Source organism: Melanostigma gelatinosum (genome assembly GCF_949748355.1).
Source record: "Melanostigma gelatinosum genome assembly, chromosome: 22".
Taxonomy (NCBI): domain Eukaryota; kingdom Metazoa; phylum Chordata; class Actinopteri; order Perciformes; family Zoarcidae; genus Melanostigma; species Melanostigma gelatinosum.
In genome coordinates, this window is record NC_136655.1 from 5,683,439 (window position 1) to 5,707,517 (window position 24,079).

A 24,079-nucleotide genomic window follows, 5' to 3' on the forward strand; every position below is an offset into this window, starting at 1 on the left:
GGGGGAGTGTGCACACTGCAACCAAACAGAAAAAGCCGATGCAAAACATGAGGAAAACACTCTATAAGGAGCATGTCCCTGTATATCCTCCACATCATCCGCAGCCTCCCTTCATCACTGAAGTGGATTATGGTTAAAAGTACTGCACTGTAGCATATACTGTACACTAATGGCATGTAGAAATCCACTTGCCAATTGTCTGAAATGATAAAGCGGTCGTCCGAGGCGAGAAGGGCAGGGAGATATGAAGAGGAAGAAGGGCTGCGTGGGATTTTAAACTGCCAGACCTTGTTGGGTGAAAGACATGTTATCTCTATGATTAAATGACTCTCTAAGTAACAGTCTCCAGTTATGGAGATGTGTTCCTTTGTTGCTTCATACAATTCATGTGCATACACTGTGTGCACGCATGCAACATGCTCGTGTGCAAGTGTGTGTGTTTCTCATTCTTCCCAGTGTCATCCATCCGTCCCCGGTGATGTGTGTACGCCATTAAAGGACGGCCAGGCTGCAGCCATTAGCGTAACAGGATCAGACCATTGAGAGCCTTAGAGACTACACACATGCATATATGTGCTGCAGACATTCGCTCATTATGAAGACGGCACAGGCACACACACTGATACTGGAAACCATCGTCACTGTTCCCCTCACAGCAGTTAAGTGGGCAGTTAGTTATTTTGTTTGCGTGAGAGAGAGAGCGAGCATGTGCAAGCCTGACTGTTTGAGTGAGAAAGAAGAAAGGGGATGACATTGTGACAGCAGCGAGCATCCACCCCTGCAGCCCACATTTTTGGCAGGAAGTGAAACCAAGGAAACCAGAGGAGTGACGATCAGCTTCTGTATTATTTGCGCCCCAAAGTCACCCTCTCAATCCTATCTCCCAGAAGAGAAATGAAAAATGGAAGCCTCCTTGTGTTTCATGCTCTTTTTCAAACCCAAGAGACGGCGCTGCACGGCCAGCCACATCTCTTCCAGTAAGCTATAATCATCACCAAACTGACGCAGATTACTGGAGGAGGGAGAGAGTGGGAGGTGGGTTTTTTTTCGAACAATGGCTGAGAAAATGATAGGCTTGATATTGAGGTCACATAATAAAGGCAAATACAGCCTGAATGAGTTGATTCTACGGCTCACAAAACATTCCCCGCGCCTTTAACCGATGGATACAGAGGGGGTTTTGTCCATGGCTGCCATTAGCATTTTGCACAAGATGTGCTGTTGGTAATTACATTCGCCTGTGAAAGAACAACAACACTTGAATGGTTTGAAAAGACGGAGCCGCGAAAACGAGAACCGTCGTTATCCGGCTCTTGTAATGACATTCCTGTTGATAGAATTAGGAACGTGAACAACTTCTCGTGCTGGCCTTCAAGGCACGGATAGGTGTGACCGAATGGGCTGCGGGCCATATTTGGACAGCTTTGGGCCAAATGGTGTTGTGTTTCCACGCGGCTCGCGTGACACGGGAGGCCATTTGCAGCGAGGGGGCAAGAGATCAGAGATGTTGTGAAAAATGATCTGAGAGGGATTGTGCCGGTTCTGAAACACACATGGCACACTGTGGTGGTGGGTGTACACGCAGGCGATCGTGCAGACAATGAAACACAAACACAAACACAGACTTTAGACTTATAGGTGAAACACATAAACACACCCACATGTATACTGCATGCAGAGACTCAAAAACATTTTGGAACCAGTTTGACCCGACAGCGCGCCCACTCAACCGTCCAATCACATTCAGAGAGTGTTTATCTCAATCAATGCTGTTAACGCTAGCCTTCCTCTACCACACCCTCTGGCACACACACAATAACAAGAAGTTGTTTTGCTGAAGCGAGCGATGCGGCACCTCCCCTGCCCTTCTATCACCAGGTATTTCTGGATGCTCATTGGTCACCTGAGGAGAGAGATTGCAACACCCTCTGAGGGTTCAGTGACCTCCACTGTTTTTAGCAAAGCTTCACCTGAAGCGTACATGTGTACACACACACACACACACTGCACGGATATGATGCAGCTTGCTCTGTTTTCATGCAAGGTTGCATATTCTGCAGCTTCTTTGACTTTCAGTTCTTCTTCAAATCTCATGTGAGCATCGTTTCCAAAATAAAGCATGCAGAAGTTAACGTGTGTGTGTGTGTGTGTGTGTGTGTGTGTGTGTGTGTGTGTGTGTGTGAATTTTTGCATGCATGTACACTTAGACACTAACACCAACACATGGAGGAGTGAAGATCTGTTGACACTCAAAGGCCCTCCGGGTTGAGAACAGCCTGAAGTTATTTTTGCCAAGATTCACCTGGGAGTGTGAGTCAACACAACTCTCTCTGTGTGTGTGTGTGTGTGTGTGTGTGTGTGTGTGTGTGTGTGTGTGTGTGTGTGTGTGTGTGTGTGTGTGTGTGTGTGTGTGTGTGTGTGTGTGTGTGTGTGTGTGTGTGTGTGTGTGTGTGTGTGTGTGTGTGTGTGTGTGTGTGTGTGTGTGTGTGTGTGTGTGTTGGGGCACACCTGCATCCTTGTTATGGAAGCAAAAACACACAGCAGACAGTCCAGTGTTTGTTCAGCGGGGGAAACTGTGAAATGCCGTCACCTGCAGCGCGTACAGTTGGCTTGGCATGATCTCAAAGTCTGCACGCACAAATGGTAAGGCAACATGGCTGCCATTAGTGGACTTTGTTTTCTCAGTCTGCTCTCGACTCTCGAGGTCTTTTCCAGTCAAAACAGTTCTCGTATGGAAGCCATTTATTTTTGTCTGTTTGAAAATAGTTGAAGTATTTATAACCGTGTATATTTTAACACGTGAGAACATTGGAGGGCAGGAAGCGAATCAAAGCATCTTAAGAGTGGTCTCACATGCCGTTACATTTAAGACCGTGTGTGACAATCTGATCCGTGTGCCTCCACCCATATGATACAGAGTAAAGGATTAGAAGACAGCGACAACCTCTGTGACCCTACAAAGACAGGCAGTAGTACAATATGAGGAAACGCTTCCGGCATACTGTACTTCATGTCCCCTTGACTCAAGGCTCCGGTTCGCTGGTTCTTATGCAAGGAGTGATTCACTCCGCTTTGTTCCAGGAGAAAGAAAACCAATGCAGCACAGCGAGATTTCACAATGTTACAAGACCGCAGCTAACGTGATTTTCCATGGCTGTGATAGAAATCGACACCTTGTTTTGCGGGAGAGAAAATAGGTTAAAATTCAGTGTAAAACTATTTCATATCTGCCTGACCATGGTGACGTGGAATAGGAGACATAGCGCAATATGCTGCTAATGTTTCTACGATGCTGCGAAAGGACAATGGGGGAAAATATATCTGGAGAAACAACCACTGTGTGTGTGGATGTATAAAACCTCTCTCTCCACATATGGACATCATATAACGCATCTGCACAGCGAAACCACAAAGCAGGGCCGACCCGTGGCAAAGGGCTCCCCGGCACGCATCTTGCTGTTCCTCTGGCTCTCATCTGTGGCTGTGCACTGTTGGATTCTTGTTGACCTCTTTATGAGGCGGGTGGGTGATTCTGCCAGACTTGAAAATGTCAGAAATAAATAATTCAACGTGTTGTTCCCTGAATTCAGGATTCCAGATTTCGAAAGCAGGAATCCTACCCAATGAATGAGCAATTTATCTTTGCTTTGTGTTTATCTAAGCTTTATAAAGCTAGCTTGCTCTATCTACAGCATTATTGTTCCTGTGTTTGCGCTGTAATGATCATTGACTGATAAGCTACGATGATGTTGTTGTTTGGTTTTGGTGCCGTTTTGCTCTCTTGTCGGCACAGCCTTTTGAAAGGAGCTCATGAACACTGTGGTATGTGGCCTTGAATCATTGCTCTATACTTGTCCCTATAAAAACAAACATGGAAAGAAAAACGAAACACATTCTCGACATCATTTTAGAGTTGTGCGCAGCTCAGAGTCTTCGGATGATTATCCTCCACTCACACACTGGGCCAACGTCAAAGACTGATAAAAGTTGCCTATAGGGCCGTGAATAGGCCACACGGTCGACCCTGCTGAAATGCATTTCTTGGCCCCAAATGCACCGTGAGTACGCCGTGACGACATGAAGCTCACTGCCATGACATCCAAGCGGCTCAGAGCGGTGCTGTTCGTAATGCCGCCATCGGGTTTCATGGTGTGCTGTTCTTAAGTAGCTGTTTTGAAGCGAAGGGCATTTGAGATGCAAATTGATGCAATGAAATTCATGAGGTGGCTGTATTTATGGGGAAAGGCATAAAAATATAGAGTGATTTTCTGCTCTCGCTGCTCCCTCACCAGCTGGCACGGTTATGGCTGTGCGAGTAAGCATGTAATCATTCTGTGGCTACTTATGCCACATTTGCTCATATACTTATAGAGTACAGATACAACATGACTCTCAAAGTCATTGATTTGGGCAGAACAGATATTCTCTCACACGCTGCACATAGACAGGCAGGAAGTCACCCAGCTCTCCCTTGGTGGTCACGGGAGTGAAGGTCCGTCGCCTGCATTAATAACCATATTCTTCCAGACAGCTTCGATATGCTCGAATGTCTGAATGCATGGCTTAACAGCTGGGGTAAGATGCTGTAGGTGCGAAAACAAAAAGGGCAGAAAATGCACTTTGGTCCAACGTGTAATCACAAGGAATGCCCTGAAAGTCAAAGTCTACATCCCAAACTGATGGACAGCTCTCCCGACACATGAAATAAGAAAAGTGACTTAAATCTCAGGGTTTTTTTACGCTTACATCATCAGTATTTTGTTAAAACACAGGATTAAGTCAGGGCTACATGTTTAAAGTGGAGAAGGACCCACTTTGTACTTTTGTACTTTCAAACTAAAGTCCAACTCTTTGTGTGTTTTTGATATAATCAGACAAATCACTGTTTTGGTTGTTTGAGTGTTACCTGAACTGAAATTGCATGTAAAAAAAAAGAAGTTGTGTTTTATTCAGTTCCCCTGGCTGAACACCCACAGCACAATTTCCTAAACACCGCTAAAAGCATTCAGGAGAAAACTTGCGTAAATTCAAAAACAGCTGTTTGTAAAGATAATATCCACAATGGCTTCGACATATTATTGCAAAGCCGCTGTTGTTACAAAGCCACAAATGATCCTCTCAGTAAGTGCAACTAAACTTTGCATTGCACATTTTGCACCTAAAGAAACACCAGTTTGAGGAAGGGAGTTGGTCCAGTTGGAAGTGTGGCTATTTCCCACCAGCAGTGATCTGATCCACCTCGACTTCCTGGACCCTGAGCTCAAAGGAGCAGAAAGTCAGAACGATGGCTATGAAAGAGACCTTTGTTTTGCAGACAAGACCGGAGGGACCCTGTGTGTGTTTGTGTATGAACCATGTCAGCCATTCGGGTGAAAAGGTCAGTGCTGTTTCAGCATGTAGTGTTGAACTTGATTGACCCAGAAAATGTCTGAGTGGGAAAAAGAACAACACATGTACGATCATAACAACAGAGAAATTGGCCATCGTCCACTCTTTACAGATATACTGCCATGCAAAATAGTTCCTCTGTCTGTTTCTTTGTGCAAATCGTTCTGTCAAATTGAGTCTGATCGTGTGTGTCCATTTAGAAATATTGTGTGAAAAGACCCATACGATCAGCTATCGATTCAGTTCAGGGTCTGTGGCCGGCGTGGTGTTTGTCTGGATGTGCCGAGGTCAGCAGGAAGTTCCCACAGACCCCTTGAGTGTAAAAACAGCTGTGTGTGTGTGTGTGTACACGTGTGTGTGTGTGTGTGTGTACGTGTGTTGGAGAGGCAATTATAGGATTGGTGGTGGGGCAGGAAACAAGGGCAGTGGGTCATTGCTGAGATTGAGGGGGGAAGGGGTTGTTGCACCTTTTGCACAACCGCTTTGACGCCGTGACTCTGCTTCCCATGGTGATTTCTGTGAGATTGACAACTTTCTTCCTGCACAAAACGACACCTTGATCTGACACCTCTTCTGCAACAAGCTCCAATCCACACTTAAAACTCGTCTTTTAGCCTTGACTTTCACTGAGTTGCATATTCTTTCATTACTTCAGTCCTTGTCCCTGTTCCCATTCATCTATCAAGCCTTGAACGTGCAGTTTGGTCTGTGGTCTATTCTGTAAAACCACATCTATTGCATGTGTATCCCTCCTCTGTAGCTCGCCCTAAGGTTTTTTGGGGGTAGGCTTTTTTGAAATTTGAGCTCTGTGATATTTGGCTGTATAACTGACTTGACTTGAGTGTGTGTGGGGGGGGGTTGAGGAACCTGAAAGAAACCGTTGTGGAAAAGTTTTTGTGCAGAGCTGGGTGTAAAGAAGAGGGCTTGGCTCTGTTTGGGGCCCAGTATCAGATCAGAGACCGGTTATGGGAGTGGTTACAACCCTACAGACAATATAGGAGCTCACAAATAGCCATGTTTATGCTGGCAGTGGCCCTGAACCAGGACATTCGTTCATACTAAATGATATGGCCCGGGTGGAGACAAACTCATGGGAGAGAAAAGCATTCTTTGAAATAAAGTCTTAATCTGAATTGTACAATGTCAATTTTAAGGCATTTCAAATTGTATGTCTTCCAAGGAGTTGGACAAAAGTGTCCACCAAATGAACGTAATACAAAACGTAATTTTCTCACACTTGACAAAACAACAGTTTGACAAGTGAACTGATTTTGACATGGATTTCTCCTTTTTAAGTCTGCAACACTTGAAGAAGCTGCAAAGTTTCCTCCTCAGACTGGAGTGAGGAAGCAGCTTTGTGCTCAGTGCTGCCACTGCTGGCCAGAAAGTACATTGCAAAAATACTCACAGACTGTTGTAATGTCTCCCTTCTGCCACCAGTGGTCATGTATGACGTTCCTAAGTTTTGGGTGTGTGAGTCATGTCAACTTTGGGGTGCAGAGACACAAAGAGTGCCTCTTTGTGGTTAGGTATACGAGTACGTGGGCTGGAAACGCATTTACATCTCAAGGTTCATGCTAAGTTGAGGAGAGGAGTTGTTTTGGAGCAAACATGGGAGTGGCCTGGTCAGGGGGTGAAAGGGCAGAGGTGCAGGGGTCAGGGGTCACACCGAGGCGAAGGGGGAATGAGTTCGTAAGAGGTTCTTTGAGGGGCAAGCACTTTTGTTTAGCCGACAGATTTATTTTTGCGAAGCATGCAGAGGTTGTTCTACACAACAACATCAACAAAAGCTCTCCTTGTTTGGTGAGAGCATGTTATCCTCATAGTCCTGAGTTTATACAGCTCTGCCCTCAGGATCCCACGAGATGTCTCATCATCAGAGAGGTTTATATGGGATGGGAGATGCTCTATGTTCATACATAACGCATCATATATAGCGTGTCTTATATAAGACGAGCTGGAGAAGCTTCCCTCCCACACTCTCAGCTATAGCGCAGAAACATGGGCGCTCAAAGGGGCTTCAGCCCACACGAGCGCTGAGACACTTTTAAAGGCCTCCCAGGCACGCATCTCTCTGACTGCACACAATAACATGGCTTCATATGCGAGGCCCACGTATAGGGGAGCATGCAAGGATCTGTAACGTGAAGCATTGATGACATATATCATTTATCATGGGGATATAACATGTCAGAGGGATGCCATGCATGGGCCTCAGATGAGATCAGAGGGAGAGCATGTTGTTGATTTAGTAAACAGACTTTATTGAGATGGAGACGTAGACTTACTCTACTGTGTTGCTGAAGCACACCTTCAAACACACCCGCTGCACATACTGTAGTACAAACCACAGGGCACACAATGTAATGAGACAATGGCGCCCTCTGCCTGTCAACTTAAAGACAGCAATTTCCTAACAGATGTTGCAACGAAGTATCACTGTCTTGCACAACATGACGTGGGCTGTTGAGGGTTTCTTTTGAAGCACATTAAAACAAACAGGACTGGGAGTAATATGACGAAGGACGGAAGAGGGTGTTGCAAGACATTTCTTGAAAAGGTTGCTTTAAATGTGTGTGATCTACTGCAGCAAATGCAGCTCTTTCTTCAGTTGCACTAATTGTAAGTCAACAACTAAGAATGAACAAAAGTAGAAATAAGAAAATATCCAAAACACAACGGAGCGCACACAAAAACGTGTTTTCTTTTCTTTTCTATCCCCACCTGAGATCACGCCTCTCCTCTGGAAAAGAGCTTACTATTCTAGAAACTACACCACAATTACAAACATGGCTGCACAGGTGTGTACAATTAGATTGATTGCCAGTTAGCAGCGCGAGCGAGCCACAAGAGGCGGCACGAGCAACATGAACATACTTATTGGAGCTTTCAAATTACATTTTCTGCTATTTTCTACACAAACGTGGAGCATACTGCAACTGTTTACAATTTATACTGATACATGTTAACAATGTATCTTCCAATATGTTTATTTATGCATTATCGGTGGATTGAAAAGCTAAGGATGCCTATGGGCTTGACAAAACAGCAAACAGTTGTTCATTCAGCTTGCAAGGTGGCCCCGGTTACCCCAACCTTCAAATCTGGGGGTAAACACAGACTTGGCTAACTATCGGCCAATCAGCATCCTCGCAACTATATTTAAAGTCGCTGAGTCCTTTGCATTTTAAAGGTGTCAAACGCCGTAAAATTAAATTTACCACATTTTAAGCAAATCAGGCCATTTCTGACTGAAATAAATCATTCATCGTCACCTGTAATGTCCAATTTTGTTACCTGCCGAGGGACGACGGATGAAAATTTGCTAACTGGCATTTTAAGGTCTTGTAATTCATTCCTGTCAAATAAATACAACAACAATGTGAATGTTGTCACCAACTTTGTTTTACATACAGAATTGTTTTAGAAGCAATGAAATTACTGTTAAAGGACATTCCGAGAAACTGTCAAATGAGAGTAAGGAAGGCACAGGTGGTACAGCATCATCATAACACAAGTGTTCATTCGTCGTAGTCATCAGTTGATCCACAGCTGTTACCTGTTCAGAGTATACTGTACTGTATACATGCACATAAAAAAAAAACTCCATCGCAGTACAAATATCATTAGCACAAAGAAATAACTCCATAAAACCGCTAAGTATAACAAAACACACACTGCTACCAATATCATTTATTTTAAGAAATTATATTATTGTTACAACGCTCATTAAATTAAGATCTTTGAGATTATTCCCTACACAAATATTTACACCTCACAGTGAATTTGGTACATTTGGTTACAATATAACAATAAGAAGCATCCTCAAACCCTGTTATTATTAACAATCATTTTCTCAGAAAAACAATCTCCGTCTGAAAGGAACAAAAGGAATCACAAAGTCATTTCAGTTTAAAACCAGGAATAAGATCATGAGATTAAGGCAGGGAACAGGTGATGGAAACTTAGCCGCCCCAGAAATCTGGGCTACGATATCCATTTCTGTCAGCAACAGTGCAATTAGGCAACACTATCACAGCAAAGTCTGTGGGCGTAACAGATAGAAAGTTTGATAGTACGCCGATAACCAAACTGAAGTCCATTTGAATCAGTGCACTCTACCTTTTACTTCCTTCCCAATAAGCATCTACATCGCAGAATCCAAACAGGAAATGCGAGCAAAAAAAAGGTCCAAGCTTCACATTCCAGCTCAGGTCAGACCGAAGTTTCACAGCATCTCCTCTTCTCTTGTAATATCTTCTGGAAGGTTTTTTTTTTTTTTTAAATTCTAGTAGGCAAATGTGAATAACAAGCTTGGGGGTGAAAGCTGTATTTAAAAAAAAAACACCTCAGCCCAAAGACGTGTAAACCGCTCAAAAGTCATGCGAGTACAGGAATGTCAGGACGCCGGCAATCACAGCGAGGTCTCGGGTCAGTCCTGCCGCTGAGGCACGCAGCCCTCCATCTCCAGCACGTCGGGCCATCCCTCGAATTTGTTGGTGTCTGCGTTGTTCTTTATATGCTGGGGAGGTAAACACAACACATTGTGTTTGCAATGGAATCCTGGTTGGACAGGAACTAAGAGGCAGAGTGTGTGTGTGCCGTTCTTGTGAAATGAACAGATACGACAACACACTGCCTCAACAACTGGTGTGAACAGAGTTGCGTGGTTCAGGTTGAACTCAAACTTGTTCTGTGGCTTTAAGAGTAATAGATTTTGAAAGGCATGGGTATCTTTAAAGATCCAGAAGATCCGGATTTTCTCCAACTTCTTTGCGAACTGTGTCATACTTCACTTAAGGGAGGCGATGTAAACATGAAGAGGTGTGTGTGGGTCGTGTTACCAGCTCGAATGGACTCTTGGTCTTGATGCCTTTCCCCCCGACAAAGACCCAGTTGTCGCGGAAGCCCAGATTACTGATAGCCGTGCTGCCCAGATCAGCAATTAGCTTCTTGGCTTCATCGTTGAGTCTACGGAACACAGAAGATATATTATTTCATGGCCACACAGACGTATCAGAGAGAACTAAAGCAATTTATATTCGTCCTGTGGCTCTAAACTGAATCAGTCAGCGAGGGGGCTGTTGTGGAGAAAGTCCTTACTTTGTTGATGGATCATCAAATGAGGCCATCATGACGACGGTCCCATCCTCGATTACCTTCAGGAATTTAATGAAGGGCGCCACATCTACACAAGGTAACACGTGGTAAACACAATGCATATTCTTTTCTTTTAAATGTCTAAAACAAAAAAAGGTTGTGAAATATCCTCACCTCCTCCCCACATATCAAAAAAATCGGTCTTGATGACTTCCCCTGTTCTCCCTGTGGGGGGGGAAAAAAAATCCAATTTAGAACACAAATCTAATGTTGAGTAAAAGAAAGATTCACAGTTTTTAATTTCCGTTAGTACAGAATGTGGTTCTTTGGTATTCGTTCGAGGTTTACCACAGGGAGTGGCACATTTTGGTTTCGAAACAGACAGAGGAGCCACATCCTTTGCTTCTCATGTGAAAATAGCTGCTGTATTATATCGCTATCAACAATCAAAACTGACTTCAAGGTGCGGAATCGGACTGATAGCGTTACCGTTGACCAGGGCGATGTTGACTCCTCTCCCCACGTTGTTCTTCACAGCGCTCATTATTCTAAAACGGAACAAAAGAGGACGAGAACGGAGACGTTTTCACACGTACAGCACACGGGGCTGAAAGACACTTCCTGTTGCTGTTGTAAGCATAAATATTAATGTATTTGTGAACAACTTAATAAAACACAAGAGCGTTAACATGTGGAACAGTTCCGTGTGTGGCAACATCTCGGCTTGCTGCGTAAGCGACAAACTGCATTACCACAAAGGTAAACACTTGGTACACAATAATAACAACACGTGTTTACTAACTAAGTTTTAAGATGTTACTTGAATTACAATTTGTCCTCCAGGCAGATTCGGGGTCCCACCACACTGGCCGCTCCACTCGCCATCCTGAAGGCGAAGTGTCCGTGTGGACATGACTTGGACAGCCCACACTTGTACCTGACTGGCTTCGCTGCTGTGAATAGAAAACGGCATGTTAACTGGCCTGTGCTCACCGTTTGGTGTCTTCCTCTTGTTAATACACAGTCAAATACATTTTGCGTTCCCTCTTTGGTATATTGAGATACAGCAACCACTTTCTAGGACATGTTTTGATGAGTCACTCATCGAAATACGTCTCACAGGGTTGAAAGAATACCAGCTGTCTCTAAAAATGAAATAGCAACAATTTAAATATACTTACAGACTTCATTCGATGGCATAGATCTTGCTGAAAAGCAAAGAAAGTATATGTTAAATGGGTTTTTCAGTCATTTAAATGAAGCTCTGTCAAACCACTCACTTCCCTAAACACACACATTGTAAGTACGCTGAGGCAGACAATGAGCATATTTGGTTTCTGTAACGTGAACACGACACACAAAAGGACCAAGGCCCACTAAGCCGACTACACAATAACTCAATGCAGTTATGCGTCACGTTTCCTTTACAACAGCTAGAAGCGGTTTCATCGGACGCTGTGATGAATTTCATCTTGCAAAGAAACGTTACTCACAAATCACGTTGCCAAGCTTGATGTCCATGTTCATCTCCAGCAGCTGAAAAGCCATGAAGATGACAAGGAGGAAGGCAAAGATGACCGCTGCCAACTTCAAAATACCTGAATGAGAGACAGAGAGGATGTTTTAAACATTGCACTTATAAAGATTCCCCATGGTGTTATACTGTTGTTACAGTGCAAACCTTTACCTCCAGCCCTGGCCATCTTATCCTCCAGCCACTCGTCCAAAAGATTAAAAACCTGCGATGATAATAAAAAAAACGAAGCGTCTGTCAACCATTCATCTGTGACCCCGCCTCGCGGTCTCCGGGAGGTCACGTTATAACGGACAGTGACAGCCCCAGTGTGACGTCAACATTAGCTGACTGCTAATGATTGAAATAAGGCATTTGTCTGTATGCCACAGAGAGTATTCCCGAGTCACTTTAGCTCAACTACAGGCGGCGGGGGTCGTGATGACGCGCCTCTCTAGCGTTGGCTACAAATTGCAACATTTAACGTCAAAACAGCCGCTGCGTTGACTCATCTGTTGCGTTCACTTCCTCGTCTCTGCCTGCGTTTGCTACCAGACAGGGAAATAGCTCCGGCAGGAATTCAGCAGCAGTAATCATTTGGAAGTAACGTAAGAGTCCTTTTCGGATGAACACGCACGCCCTGCTTACCTGTTCAAATGGGACCAGGTTATCTAGGAGTGATTCACGACACCACTGGACTGCTAGTTGATGTGGTGGAGATAGCTCCGATGGTTAGAGAGCGAAGAGGCGGAGAGATGCGCCACTCTGTCGAAGAAACCGAAGACGAACAAGCCGGCAGCTTTTGTTTGTTTGTTTTAGACTAGAGCACTGAGCAGAATGTAACAAGCAAGTTATAAAAACGTAGTTTCAAAATTCTAATCTTGGCACGAGATATCACCTTCATAAGGACCAGATCATTAGTGCAACTGTAACAAAGCAAAAACTTGAATGTCAACAATGTCTCGTTCATTGAAAATTGGCTTTACTGGTTATTTCAGCTTTTACTCAGTTATTTATTGTAGCTTTATTTGTGATTTAATTTTTTGCGTGTGAAATATGTAATAACTGTTTATCTCGTTATGCTTTCAGAATTAAGCAAATTATAGATACTTGGCCACATTTTCTAGACAAAGCATTTCTTGGAGATGTAGAGAGATCATTGTCTTTCCATTTGGGGAATGAAGAGATCATACTGAGTGGCAATGATCTCTTTTTAAACACAATAAAACGAGTTTATCCCCACCGCATTTGCATGTGAAATTTGCAAAACTCCCCCAACACAGCAGCGTGTGACTCACGTTTCACGGCTAGTAAAATACAATAGAGTTACGTTATGGACATCTTGCCTGATAACAGATTGTCAACTCGTTAAATTCTGCCTCCACTAGAACTCGGTGGAAATCAGGGTTTTTGGCATTAGCATGGTGCCAATGGTCCCTGTGGCCAAATATTGCATGAGATGTATGAGCCGTCGAGCTGCATTTTTCTTTAACCCTGCAAGATTGTGTAGGTTTTCCATGAGTGAGACATCTCATTCATAAATAATCTTTGTGTCCGTCACACCGACTTCCTCCCTTTTCTTCTTCTCTGTTCAGTTCCATTACAAACGGGAGACGTTACAGCGCCACCAGTGTTTGAGTAGTTTATTGTGCGTTCAATCCATTATGATTAATCCGATCATGGCATATTTAAAACTGAAACAGACACATAATGATGTTCTATATCTTTTTTTTTTTTTTACAAATGCACATTTCTAGGATTGTCTTGTTTGTTTTCACATTAAACAGAAAGTAAAAAGGCGTTGCAACACAAAGTAAAATCAAAATCAAAAACAAAATACTGTACAAATAAATCAAAGAGTAAGAAAAGTAACACAATGAAATTAAGCTAGCTCAATAAATTAGACATTCACATGCTCGTCCTTCAAATCCTCAGAATTTGCCACAAAGGGGGCTCCCACCAAAAATATCGGGGATCAATCCAACAAAAGCCTTTGGCAGTCTTTTTCAGCACAGCTGGCCCCAATCTTGAATATTCAGTGTATCCATAGAATTGTGTCATTCAATAAGATCCTGGTGATATTAGAAGACAAAAGTATTAGCATACATGTGGAAATGACTGTTTGAATGTTTTGAGTTCAGAATAATATGTTAAAACTGATAATACATCATCTGATTCCTGCTGGCAGACGGTGCCATTGCTGCTGGTGGCGCTTTCAAGATCGGTTGTGATGCCGTTATCTTCGTCCTGAATCCGGAGGTTGGAGAAACGATACACTGGTGACCTGTGGAGGGCGACATAAAACCAGAATGACTACTATAAAAGGTGTGTGTGTGTGTGTGTGTGTGTGTGTGTGTGTGTGTGTTTATAGCTCACCTGGTTCTGTAAACCACCCTTCTGACGGTAAAGACGGCGGAAACGATGGCTACCAGGACTATGACCCCTGCACCTGAACACACCAGGATCAACACCAGCCTCTCTCTCTGAGGAACACACGCAACAGATGTTATATTCATACATACTTCATGAACAACTGACAGGACACACACGCTCACACTCATTAGAGCAACGCATCTACTGACCGCTGTGTCAAAGTGCGTGACTGGAGACAAGGACCTGGCAGGTGGACCAGGGCTGGGTTTAACACCACAGGGTCTGATGACTGTCTGTACCGCGAGCTGAGGACCGAATCCCCCCTCGCACCGATCGCTCGGGACCTTGCGGTACCTACAAACACAGTCAGACATGTGTGTGAGCATGCGCAGCAGGAGCGTCTCTTCATTTTAAAAAGGAGTGCCTGTTATTACCCCGCTGTCAGCAGCTCATCCTCCTCTCCATTCAGACAGAGCTCCAAGGTTTTATTTGCAGCGCTGTGTTGTCTCACACACTCTGAGGTGTTCACATGACGATAGTAACCGTAGTCGCTGTTGAAAAGGTCAGAGGTTAGGGCTTCACGGGGGAATGTTCTCCGTCATAATGACTATAGACACAGACTTACCATAAGTAATCTTCTCTGGTGCACAGGCAGGGGCTTTGCTTCTTGCTCACCACGAAGCCTCGGCCATTTCTGCACACAGACGGTTTCTTGAGCCTCCTGTAGGTCTCTTTGACACCCAAGAGACAGCCGTTTCTCTTCAAGTCTCCTCCATCGGTAGCGTGAGCCAACCACTCTTCATAGTCCTCGTCATTACCTGATGAATGAGATGACGACCAATCAGAGGCTGTCACTGGCAATCGTTACATATTTGCTGGTAAAGTGAAACCAAAAAGATGTCAAAAAAGATTGATTTCCCCTGGAAACACCCTCTGTAATGCATATTTTCCATAACGTGATAAAAGTATAGGCACTGGTTTCAGTCCGGATCAAGGGGTGAGTCCAAATCCAATCCGTCTTTCAGGTATTGTTAACAGTTCTGCCAAACATCATTTTAGTACAAAACCTGCAACAACAACAACCTAACTATTTCGCGATCAAATTAAATATTCATGACTATAAAACACAACAAATAAAATAAAACAACGTCAGAAGTTCAGGCTGTGGAAAGTCCCAGGTCATGGGTTGTTGAGTTTCTGTAATAGGAAACTGCTGTTGGGCTCCACCTCACTGGAGACAACTTGATGCACCTACCACCAGATGGTAACATGTGTGAGCCGGGTTGGGGGGGGGGGGAATAGATATTGTAGCAGACGGCATTATGGCATCTTGACTCACACTCTCTTGTAATGAGGCTTTGGAAATCAATGGTGACGGCCACCCACATGGGCTGGCCGTCCTCCTCGGGACGGAAGCCCCACACGCTGACGTTCATGGCCTTGGTCCCCGGCTCGGACGCCAGGCCTGCAAAGAAGAAGGGCTGGTCCGTGAAGTTGTAGGACTTCCAGCATTGGCCCTCATCTGTGGAGAACCTGTTGACGAGAAGCGGTGGCAAAAGTATGTTGTAAGTGTCTTTCTGCCCTCCATTGCCCAACACTACTATTGTGCATGAAGTAAAAATATCTGTGTGGTACTTGATAGTCTTGACTTGTCCTTCACGCTGGGTCTCCACTGCCACAATGAGACCCCCAGAGTCCAATATGCTGTAGCGGTGAGGACCTCTCAGGGTCCCCCTCCAGTTATAACCCCCGTCTGAGGAGACAAACACATCCGGGTGCTGTGACGATGACAGAGAGTCACCCACAGTGCCTGGAGAAGAGAGGAGATCATCTTAGTCACTGTTATTTTTGATTTAAGATTAAGGATCAAAAGTTCAGGGGAGAAATTCCAGGAAAGAACATTCAAACTTTTGTCATGCACTTGTCAATTTTAGGATTTTTGTGTCTTCTTTTTCAGACAAGTGGAAAGAAAACACTTGAAATACACATTCAGTTATATTCACTACTTTGTTGTTGTTATTTGTGACTGTAGACTTCTCCTAAATTCACCAGAAGTTGGCATTAGATAATGCAGCATTTACATATTTGAACATATCATTTTCAGAAATAGTGACTTAAGTACAAAAAAAAACAATTGTCTTCATGTCAATAATCAATGGTGGAAGTTTCATGGTGATATCCACTTGTTAAAATAGTTTTTTCCTATTCACGTTTAAAGCCTTTTTCTCAAAACAAGTTTTTTCTCAGACTCTGAGCCAGAAAAATCTCGATTTCGGTCGCACCTACAACAAATCTTCCAGTTTTCTGTCCGTATTCTGAAGGTTTTTGTAGAGGGGTTTGTAATTCACGGCCTGATTTATAGAACACTTTATCCCTAAAAACCTGACAAAAGTTTGAATTAGGAAATGATATGTGTGTAAACTTGCAAAAAGGCACATGACTGGATATCTAAACTATGACATTGTTTGAAAAATAAATATAGGAACATTGCTCTTCAATTACCGTGAGCTATAACCAGACCAATAGCCGTTGGCTCCGACAGAGCCAGCATGGGAACGATGCGGATGTTGCGACTGTGCTCTCCATGAATATGAAGGTTGCACTGATTTTAAAAACGCACACAAGGAATGTTTTAGTGGCAAACACTGACTCATTTATAGAATATGGTGTTACTATGCACATGCAGACTGGAATTCGATAGTTCTACATCCAACATACATTTTTGACTTGCTCTCCACATTCCACATTCTCAGGTTTGTTGAGCTGTCTCCACGTCCCTCCTCTATTAAAGGAAATGACAGATCTTATACGGCCATCTGCAACAAAACACACGACTGTGTATGAACAAGCAGTTTGATTATTAGGAAGGTAGTTTAAATACATCAGCTGATGAAACTATCATAATAGACAGGTCACTTTTCTTTACCCACTCAGGGTCAAAGGATAAAGCTGGCATTATTCTATTTTTTAATTGTCAACAAAAAAAAAAGAAATAAGTCTTTAAAAATGTCTCACAAATATATATTTTTTAAAGGCTCGGTAATTTCCTAAAACAGCTGGGCATAGTTTACAGCAAATGTCACTCAAACAGGAGTAAATAGTGCATTTTTTGGGGACATTTTCAGTGGTGGAATGATACACGTGGTGCTCTGGTGAGTATTTACGGCAGCAGAACGGTGTTTGCGGGATTGACTTGAAATAAACGACAGTTCCAATGCTCATTGTAATAAAGGACCGTGTCAACATTGTGGCTCAATTGTGTTTTTTTAACACACAAAATAATATTTAAATTCCAAATTGCATTGTTAGAAATGAATTGCTGAAATGACACAGGGGAAACCCCTACCCTCGTCCAGTTTATTAGTGAGGTAGACTCCTCTCAGTGAAGTTATGTTGGAGAAATCGCTCTTCCTCTGCCCATCAAACAGGTGGCGCTCCAGCGATTTGGAGAATAAGATGCCTCGGTCATCTGATGTGTACATGGTTCCAAAGAAGGTGTCTGTGATGAAACAGAATGCATCAGACAGAAACAAGGAACTTTAGTCTCTTACAGTAAGATGGAAGTATGACTGCTCGTCTAAAGCCAAGGGTCAAAGTTAGCCAGTAGCCTATTTAGTTATTTAATGAAAATACATTTAGGATTTAGGAACGATCGTCTTTGGTTAGCTGTAGTAATCACAATGTTTCTAATTGAATGTAGTGAGGATTTATTGATGTTAAAAAGGTGCAAAAGGCCAGATTATTAGTTTAAAACATTCAAAAAAGTAACTAATGTTATCAAAAGAACGTGAAGAAGTACTTTTAAAGGAATGCCAAATACGTCAATGCATTGTGCTGCAGAGATATCTACTGCCAACCAGCAATGTCCAGCTGAAACGCTGCCCCGTATTTTCCTTTAAAAAAAAAAAAAAGAATAAAAAGATGGCTGCACATTGCACCTCCTAAATACGCCGTGTTACAAAAAGAATCGGCACCTGGGAACAACAGATGCAACGCTGACACAAACCTCTCAACATCAGCATAATAACATCATCATCATCGATCATATTTCTGACTGTGTGACGCTCGCACACGAGTCAGCTAAAGCCATGAAGGACGAGCTCAGCTAAGCGTGTGTGTTTGTTTGTGTGTGTGTGTGTGTGTGTGCTTGTGTTACACCCTGATCCCAAGATATGTTAGTCAGCTTTTGCAGTGTAAACTAAATCTCCCTCCCTCCAGCCAACAAAAGATAAAGCCCTTCAACCCCCATATCTCCCCTATTTATCTCAGCAGCACAAGAGTCCCACCACCTAACCCATACGGCACTCACTGGAGCACTAGCCAGGGAAACAAATAAATAATGTGAAGCAGAAACAGACGTGAATGAGAAAGAGAGACTGAGGTGGGGGGGGGGAGGGAGTAAGAGAAAGGAACAAAGACTGGGCTGCTGGACTTGCATGCACACACACAATCGGGGTATGATGGAATGATTTGTCAGCAACACCAGGAACTTGCGAAACCAGTCCGGTCTTTACCGTTGAGCTTTTCCATTACAACAAAAGGGGCTGAGAGAGCTGCGCACTCATGTCGTCTTCACAACACAAGCTTGTTGGGAATATGTATCCCGCTTTGTTGTTCAGGTGGTTTTCTAAGGTGTGTGTGTGTGTGTGTGTGTTTTTCTCTGTTACCTCCTGGGTTGTCCACGTGCATGAAGAGCATATCTACGTCTCCATCCAGGATGGAGTAGAACTGCAAACGCACGTATTGAGAGAGATGAATCAAAAGCGATGATAACATTTGTGATGAGTTATTGTCTTTGCCATAAACCTTGTCTAATCGTCGTGCGAGAAGACGGTGTGTTTGTGCTGTCAACAAGGGTGTGTATGTGGGCGGGTGTTTCGCCAGAACAGATGTGTGTTCAGCTGGTGTTGAAAAAGGAAATGTTGCCATCGCTGTTTTTACTCAAGGCAAACCAAAACAATGTGTGTGTCTGAGAGTTTGAAGCGTTTGAAGCGTTCTCCAACTCATTTTATTGTTGTGACCATGAGTTGTAATAAACTAGAAGCTTTCCTGAAGCTCTTTACGTGACCTTTTTTAATCTCGGCCTCACCTGCTCAGTGGAGGCAGAAGGGAGCAGTGCTCGACTGAAGGTGTCTCCTTGGTCTGATGAGAAGTACATGACCCGAGGAGATCTCTGCGAGCAGAATAAAGCATCACTGGGTTGTTATTGCTTGACGTTCTCATTCTGATGTATGATTATGCCACAACTGGTCTTTTAATGCGATTTGATTGTCAAATCGACAAACGTGCTGGCGAAGAGGAGGCTTTGTATGCACGCATCTTACCGGATCCTCCATCACAGAGAAGAAGAGAAAGGCTCCTATGTAGCCAAAGCTGTAGATGTCCTCGTGGATCGTGGTGAAGGTCTTCCCCAGATCTGTTGTCTTCTTCAGCACTAAGTCCCCTCTCTCTTCTGCCTCAACTGTGGAAGCAAGACCTGGTGATGTGAGCTACTCGCAACTGTTATTGATTCATTTTCTATTTCCCTGAATTCATTGAAGCACGATATTTCATTTTTGTTTTTTGTCAGATGGAGTGTGGATGGAAGGCACAATCCATGTTCGACCATCGTCTTCCTCAAATAGATTTGATTAGACTTCACTGTCTTTCTTTCATCACAACATAATCAAAGAAAAACATGAAACCAGACAACAACATGAAAAGGCCAATGTTTGTATTACAGTCTGTCTGGGATGTGATGTCTGTCTTAGGGGTGTGCTTTCTTTAATGAAGCACCACAGACGTTGAAAATTGTTCGACAAAAGTCATAATCAGTGGTCGCATGATGAAAGTGCATTTCATATAGCTTTTTACCTGCGTCTGCTCGACTGCGGCTGAAGAACAAATTAATGCCGGCCCCCCTAATGGAAAGAGGAAGTTAAGAAAAATGCCACGAACGGCAAAACTTAAGAACCGTTTTGACCAATTACTTTGTCTTCTCCAGGACAAAACACGCTGCATATCGTACATTTAGAGCAAAACATGGCGGTCAAATGGTGATACTGGCCTACAGCTTTTACAAAATACATGGTTCATCTCGAACGTGTGCTTTCTTTTAAGGCACACTGGGATTCGGCGTGTGGTTTTGTTTCCTGTTTATTCTCACCATGAGAAAGAATGCACTCCATCGTGAACTTTCGTCCACTTGGCGCCAAAGTCCAGCGAGAGCCACAGACCGCCCTGCAAGTCGGGAAGGAACAGAGGAGTGTTTACCTACACTTAGAGGTGTGGGCTTGATGTGTGTGTGGGGCATAACTCTATACACCTATTACACAGAGCAAAGGGAAACAGCCGTGGCCTTGTGAATGATAAAACGATAAAAAAAAACGACAACCAGAGGAAGAACATTTGAAGCCGTGTGCGACTCACATCAATGCTGAGGGCCACGAGGTAGTCGGGGTTGAGGAAGTGGTACGTGATCGGCTGAGCCAGGTGGAAGGGCAGTTGGATGAACTTGAACGTCGCACCGGCATCCGTGGAGGTGAAGATGATCCCGCCTGGGTTCTCCACCACCGGAATGTCTGCTGTCAGAATCACCTGTCAATTCAAATCAATCACTAAACATAAAGAAAACAGCAAAATCGCATTGCTTCTTACTGCATTTTCTTTCTTTTTTGAAAAAAAGCTTCACCTGAGCAGAATGTCTTGGTCGTGTCAGAGAAAAATATCTTTTTACGTAATCTCATCCTCATCCCAGTTGAGGACAAGCGCAAACCAACATGGTTTGACAGTGAGGATGTGTAACAAGTTGACCAGACATGTCTTCACACCTTTTTATGTGAGGCAACATAACACACGGGTATAGCAACACGGTTCCCCAACAGAAACCCCCCCTAACTGCTCACTCACTACACACAGTGTGTCGACTCACAGAGCTCCCTGGTCCAACACTGACTCCAAACTCCTCCCTGATGAAGGTGTTGTTGATCTGATGGGAAATGTCGTGGAAGGATTTCGCATAATCCGTGCTGATGAGAGAGGAAAGAACAAACAGGTTTTCACTGTGTTTGAGTTCTACTCGGGGGGGTGTGCTGTTCCGGTGACATATCAGACACCAGCTCACCTTCGATAGAGTCGCGAGGAGCCGCCTTCGATGAAAGACTCTATCGGAGCACTGAATGTTGACAGCACCAGGACGACCTGGGAAATGATGCAATGTGATTCACATTTTTTGACATGGCCGTATAAAACAATATCTGAGTCTGGTTAAGACAGTTATGGAGATTTTGTAAGTTATCATTTCCACTTCAGTATGACTTACTTTTCTAATTATTATTTACGAGGGAGCTTCAGATAGTTATGTATATTTCAGAACACTTAAAAAAAAAAAGTAAATATTTTGGAATGGAGAAATCGCATACACGGCCACAGATTAGATCGCAGTATGAATTCTGAAAAATCCCACACGTTTCTGTCTGACCTTGTGCTACTGTACTGCTAAGATACTCACCCCTGTGCCATGGCCCACCCATGTGAGAATTACATAGGAGCCATCATCGCCGTTAAACCCTGTCTAGGAGCAAGAGAGAAGAGATGTTCACACATATGACAGCACCGCCTCTGAAGTTAAAAAACAACTGAACTAAAGAACTAAATGTCATGATATACAATTTCCACGTCCTGTTTGCGCAAATGCATTTTCCTAAGCATCCTTGCACTTATGTTTGTGTCGAGCTCCACTTTTTATATTAAAGTATTACGTTTGTTGTGTTTTAAATACATATTTAACCTTGAAAAAAAGCAAAAAAAATATCACTTTCTGTTCTGAAAGTCCTTTTTCACTTTTAATAAAATGCACACCTGCAAATGAATAAAGATCATACGACTACTTTGCTCCTGTCTATTTACCAAACCTTTCCCAGCTTCAGAACAACGCCACCAAACTCAAACACACCTCACCTCATGCGTATTGTCATCCAGAACCTTGTGCTCGACGGGGGTGAGGGGGGTCCGACAGGCGGTGAAGGGGGGTCCATGAACGGGCCTGGAGGAGCCGCTCGTATCCCTCCTGGGGCGTGCGCGCGCTTGGCCCTGGCTGTCATCCTGCTGAGTCCGGTGGAAAGTCACTGTCCTCTCCCCACGGCTGCTGCTTTCAGCTCCTAGAAGAAGGACGTGGAGGACCAAGAGTCTCCAGATCATATCCGATGAGAAAATAAGGGGTACCTCACTAAAATAAGAGGACCAGAAGGCGAGGTGGCTGCCGACACTGACTGGGTTATTAGTGTTGCGCTCTGAGAGCAAGTGTGGGAGGGACGAGCTTGGACAGGTCCTTCACATCAAAAAAGTGCCGTGTGAAGTAATGCGTCCTCCGCCAGCAGGTGTTTCTGCCCGCATCCAGGTGACCTGAGCTGCTGGGAGGATTTGCGATTCAAGTGTATTTAATGGAAACGTACCTTTTGGCCATTTGCAACCAATGCAAGAAAGGTAAATGTGTGAATCGGTGCGAGGTTAATTTGTGTGCTCAGAAAAAGGAAGAAAAAAAAAAAGAAGTGTGATGGCCGGAAAAGAGAAGTTCTGATACTCGAAGGAGGCGTGAATGCAGCATAAAAGACAACTTTCTCTCCCTGATTGTATTGGTAGTGGCACAACTGAACGCAAGAGGACGTCATGTGTTCACCTATGATGCTTCCAGCGGACTGACTCTGAGTCAGGTGCCAAATCGCTTTTACGCACAGCTATGGTAGCATTGGCTGCAGTACAGTTGTAATATATTTCAAACCAATGCCTGAAAGTCAACCGAACAAGTATCCTATGAGTGTTTGAAGCCAGAAGAAATCGAAAGACACGCAGCTGTTTTGCCGGGAGCTGATCTGGCACAGCTGTGACCGTCTATCCTGGGAAATGATTGAGCTCAATAGTTTATTTAATCTTATGTTCAAGTCATATTTAGGTTTTGGACCCTTTTAAACTGGAATACAGTTTCGTCGTCCTTCAGCTCACATTGTTACTTTACATTCTACACATTTTAATCTTATCCAGATGTTTAATTTTTTTAATAATCCATGAGATCCAATTAGAGGAAAATGTACATCATTATAATCTGTATTGGTTCGGCTTCATGCTGTTCAGGGAAGAGGAACCACGCATAAATTGAGAGGGGAGCGCTTAAACATGTTTTCGTTAAGATGGAGGCTTAACGAGCTCAACTTTCTTTTTTCTTTTTTTGTTGTTTTGGCAACTTAAGGGCAGAAAAACAAGCATATAAACCCAAAGACCTGACAATATTGCCCAAATGTGTCAAGCTGAATAAACACTGAATCCTTCCCATAATACCCACAGTTTGTAACAGGCTCTTTTGGCTTTCCAGAAACGGCCTTGTGAAATAATTGTGTACGGTTCATATGCAACCATTTTGGAAGGCACTGACAAATCCTGCCAACAGGGGTTTTGGTTTGTTATTTAATGTTTTGTTTTGACAAAAACAGGATACCTACCTTATACCAAATAATAAAGTCATTTATTTACAAAAAATGTATCACAAAAAAAAAAAAAAAATACAAACCAAAGGCCATCTTGCGATGGGAACAAAGGGGTAGCCCACATCTGTAAAGTCAGCAGTGAACAAGGAGTGAAAGTGGTCTGCATGTAGGTCATGTTGTTCAAACAAAGACACTGGAACACAAATAACAAGGCAGAGAGAGCTGTGTGGGAAGAGGAGAAGTGTAA

General features: G+C 43.6%; 2 protein-coding genes across 2 annotated transcripts; both read right to left on the reverse strand.

Annotated features, from left to right (window-relative positions):
* Positions 1-8,785: 8,785 nt before the first annotated feature.
* Positions 8,786-12,729, reverse strand: fam3c (FAM3 metabolism regulating signaling molecule C). The gene is made up of 10 exons (XM_079294258.1): positions 12,650-12,729; positions 12,176-12,227; positions 11,982-12,086; positions 11,670-11,696; positions 11,318-11,441; positions 10,978-11,036; positions 10,663-10,713; positions 10,492-10,576; positions 10,233-10,359; positions 8,786-9,910 (listed from the first exon to the last, which is right to left on the reverse strand). Exons 2-10 carry the CDS (start codon positions 12,189-12,191, stop codon positions 9,821-9,823), a joined length of 684 nt encoding a protein of 227 aa, XP_079150384.1. The 5' UTR covers positions 12,192-12,227; positions 12,650-12,729; the 3' UTR covers positions 8,786-9,820.
* Positions 12,730-13,763: 1,034 nt separating this feature from the next.
* LOC306796086 (sortilin) lies at positions 13,764-22,552 on the reverse strand (the record flags this gene model as incomplete). The annotated part of the gene is made up of 20 exons (XM_079294864.1): positions 13,764-14,285; positions 14,378-14,484; positions 14,584-14,728; positions 14,809-14,925; positions 15,000-15,192; positions 15,714-15,907; positions 16,010-16,184; positions 16,877-16,976; positions 17,093-17,190; positions 17,721-17,873; positions 19,042-19,102; positions 19,464-19,547; positions 19,699-19,835; positions 20,228-20,274; positions 20,520-20,593; positions 20,783-20,950; positions 21,285-21,381; positions 21,477-21,553; positions 21,864-21,926; positions 22,313-22,552. 20 exons carry the CDS (start codon positions 22,550-22,552, stop codon positions 14,099-14,101), a joined length of 2,517 nt encoding a protein of 838 aa, XP_079150990.1. The 3' UTR covers positions 13,764-14,098.
* Between the last annotated feature and the right edge of the window lie 1,527 nt (positions 22,553-24,079).

Excerpts from the sequence above, each read along its gene's own strand:
- fam3c (XM_079294258.1), bottom strand. Across the intron at positions 11,697-11,981 it reads CAAGCTTGGCAACGTGATTT|CAAGATCTATGCCATCGAAT; the intron begins GTGAGTAACGTT and ends TTTGCTTTTCAG. Across the intron at positions 9,911-10,232 it reads CCAAGAGTCCATTCGAGCTG|CATATAAAGAACAACGCAGA; the intron begins GTAACACGACCC and ends TTACCTCCCCAG.